Source organism: Apium graveolens, chromosome 1 (assembly GCF_009905375.1).
Source record: "Apium graveolens cultivar Ventura chromosome 1, ASM990537v1, whole genome shotgun sequence".
NCBI classification, from domain to species: domain Eukaryota; kingdom Viridiplantae; phylum Streptophyta; class Magnoliopsida; order Apiales; family Apiaceae; genus Apium; species Apium graveolens.
Window position 1 is genome coordinate 166575470 of NC_133647.1, and position 2894 is coordinate 166578363.

Here is a 2894-nt window from a genome sequence, read left to right on the forward strand (position 1 = left end):
TCTTTAATATGTCGATTCATATCCGCTAAAATAAAAATTAAACTCGATAATAGGATTCTTAATTAATAATTTACTGAAATGCCCCCGCTTCCATTAAAGTTAACGGTTATTTTGGATGGAAAGTCGTAATTGGGGTGCAAATAAAAACGAAATTAAATTTTATGGGGTGCATGTTGATAGAGAAAATAATGTAGGCTCAAATCGCAAAAATGAAAATAAAAATGGGTTTCAAACTGCCAATTACTCTTAAATCTATTATATATTAATTGCGCATACACAAATATGTTTTTCCACACTAGTATTGCAGTGGCCAATAATACTAGAAATTGGCAAGTAATAGACCATTGTCACCAACTGGAGGATTGTCTTGTTTGGCTCCTCCAGTAGTCTGTGTGATTGCGAATAGAAGTACTCCCATGTAATGTGTTCCATTTCATGTCACTGCTAAAGCATTGACAAGTCCTCAATACTTGTGTAAATGATAATTGTAGGATTTCGATTGTGTAAAAAGATCAATACAAGCAGCTTGTCGAATTTGTTAATGCTGCAATCAACATCTAATCAAAATGAAGGTTCAACTACAGCAGTCAGCAGGGCAAATCAAACCAACAATGTCTTGGTGGATTTTGAAAAAGTTGATGATCTTTAGTAAGGTATATTTTGAATAAATAGGTAACAAATAATACAAATATCCATAATCTTTCACAGTTTGTGTATCAGTTTCTAGGTACAAACTAAAACAACTGTAGTAAGAACAGACCTAAGTCGACACCTGCTTATTTCAAGTCTTTGACATTTTATTTCTATACTATCATATATCAAGGAGGTAATCACTGTCCTGAGCAGCGCTATGCTTCATGAGGACCAAAATCATCTGCCTAATCTCAGCAACAAAATCATAAGCGTGCATCTTTAAATTGTGAATTCTCGATTCCCCCATGCCACTTAACTTGTACCTTTATTTCAAACTTCAAATTCTTTTTCATTCCCAATCATCTTCCAACTGATTTTCCGTGACTTCTTTTGGTGGCCTAACTACCAAAACCACAGTTCCTAAACTCTCCTCTACCCCTAATTCCTTCAAAGCAGACCCCCTTTCAACCTTTAATCCACCCTCTCTACAAACCAAATAAAACCCATCATCCGTTGCCACTTCCTTAGCCTTCCTATCTGCAACAACAAGAATCGACTCCTCCTTATACCACCTATTCACCTTCCAAGGCAACGCCCTAGCATCCGGAAATCCAACCACAACACCCCCTTTCTTAAGTCCCACCACCGGCTCCCACCCAGGCAAAACCACCCACCTGCTCCAAGGCTTCTCGGCCACAACCACTCCAAACTCCCCCGCTGTCCCACATTCCCAAGGCGCCTCCAAAACCTCCTTATCCCTCTCCTCCGACCTACAAACAGGCAAAACCGCCACAGAAGTAGCCTCCGAGACCTCCCCAACCCTCATCCTAACAACAGGAACCTTCAACGCCACAACCACATCCTCCCCCTTGTCCTCACTCCCCTTCTTCTCCAAATCCACCAAAATCCTCTTCTTAGCCTTCTCCGTCCCCGCCATTTCCAAAGCCCTAACCAAACCCGCCTCTCTCAACTCCAAACTCTGATGCTCCAAAGCCAACCTATAATACATAAACGCAAGACAATCTTTAGGACTCTTATAATCAAAACTCTCCCACCCCTTCTCCTTCTTCCTCCTGGGATAATCCTTAATCGCCCTAGCCAACTCCACCGCACACTTAACATCAAACCTCTCCCTCGCAATCAATCTCGCAGCATCAGCTCTCTGATCAACACTCAAAAGCCTAATCTCATACAACAACTGAGCACCACCAAGATCATAAAACCTCAAAACCTCATCCTCAACACCAGCCTGAAGCAAACTATCCCTAACCTGAGCACCAACAATGAGCTGATTCTGCTCGACACCAGTAAGACCAGTGATCTCCTCAATAGTGGGAGCAGAAAAGCCTTCCTGAGTAAGAGAGGGAATGAGAGGAGCATACTCGAACCATAAGCCGAGACGATTGGAGAGGACCTCGAGACGAGAATTGGCATCAAGAGACCGGAATTGGGGGGGAATGGGAGAAGGGGGAGGTCTAAAAGGCTGGTAGACTTGTTGTTTGGGAGGAGGAGAGTTGGGGATGAGAGTGGAGAGAATGGGAGTTGATTTGCATTGGGGTTTGTGAAGAGGGGTGAGATGGGGTTGTGAGGGCAGAAATGGGGTGGTTAGAGTGGGGAACTTGAGGGAGTTTAGACATGGAGATGATAACATTGTATTGTATTGCTTGTTGTAATCAAGAGTTGTTGTAATGAAGAGAAGTGTGTTTAGTTTAGTTTGGCCTGAATGTGGAGATGACAACTCAACTCAGAGACCCTTATCTGTTCAACCTGTAGAATTAGAATATTCAACAATATACTCGTGTTGTTATTCCTTTGTAACTACTTTTATACCAGTGCAATGTGCCGGATTTTTTTATTAATTTTTATGTGTTTTTTAGTAGTTTATTTAATTGTTTTGTTTTTGAATTCTTATAAATTTTTGTGAATGGTTTTCAATTTCTTTTTGATTTTTAATTACTAATATGCATATTCTTAATATAAACATGAACGATGTAATTGATTATTTGATAAATTATTTTCAATTGTATTAATATTATTTTTAAATGGTGTTATTTAATTTAATACATTACTTTCGACTGTATTAATATTATTTTTTATTTAATACATTGTTTCACTTGTATTTAACATAAACTGTGTTATTTATTTTAATTTGTAGAATTGTTTGTCTAATTTTATAAAAATTTCTAGGAACATTTTTATTCAATTAAAATTTAATTTTTTGTTATATTGTTATTTGTATTATAATTTAAATATGCGTAAAC

At 38.4% G+C, this 2894-nt stretch overlaps 1 protein-coding gene across 1 annotated transcript; it reads right to left on the minus strand.

Moving 5' to 3' along the window:
* Window positions 1–644: 644 nt before the first annotated feature.
* LOC141670057 (rubisco accumulation factor 1.1, chloroplastic-like) lies at window positions 645–2469 on the minus strand. The gene has a single exon (XM_074476136.1). The coding sequence runs from the start codon at window positions 2282–2284 to the stop codon at window positions 983–985; it is 1302 nt and encodes a 433-aa protein (XP_074332237.1). The 5' UTR covers window positions 2285–2469; the 3' UTR covers window positions 645–982.
* Between the last annotated feature and the right edge of the window lie 425 nt (window positions 2470–2894).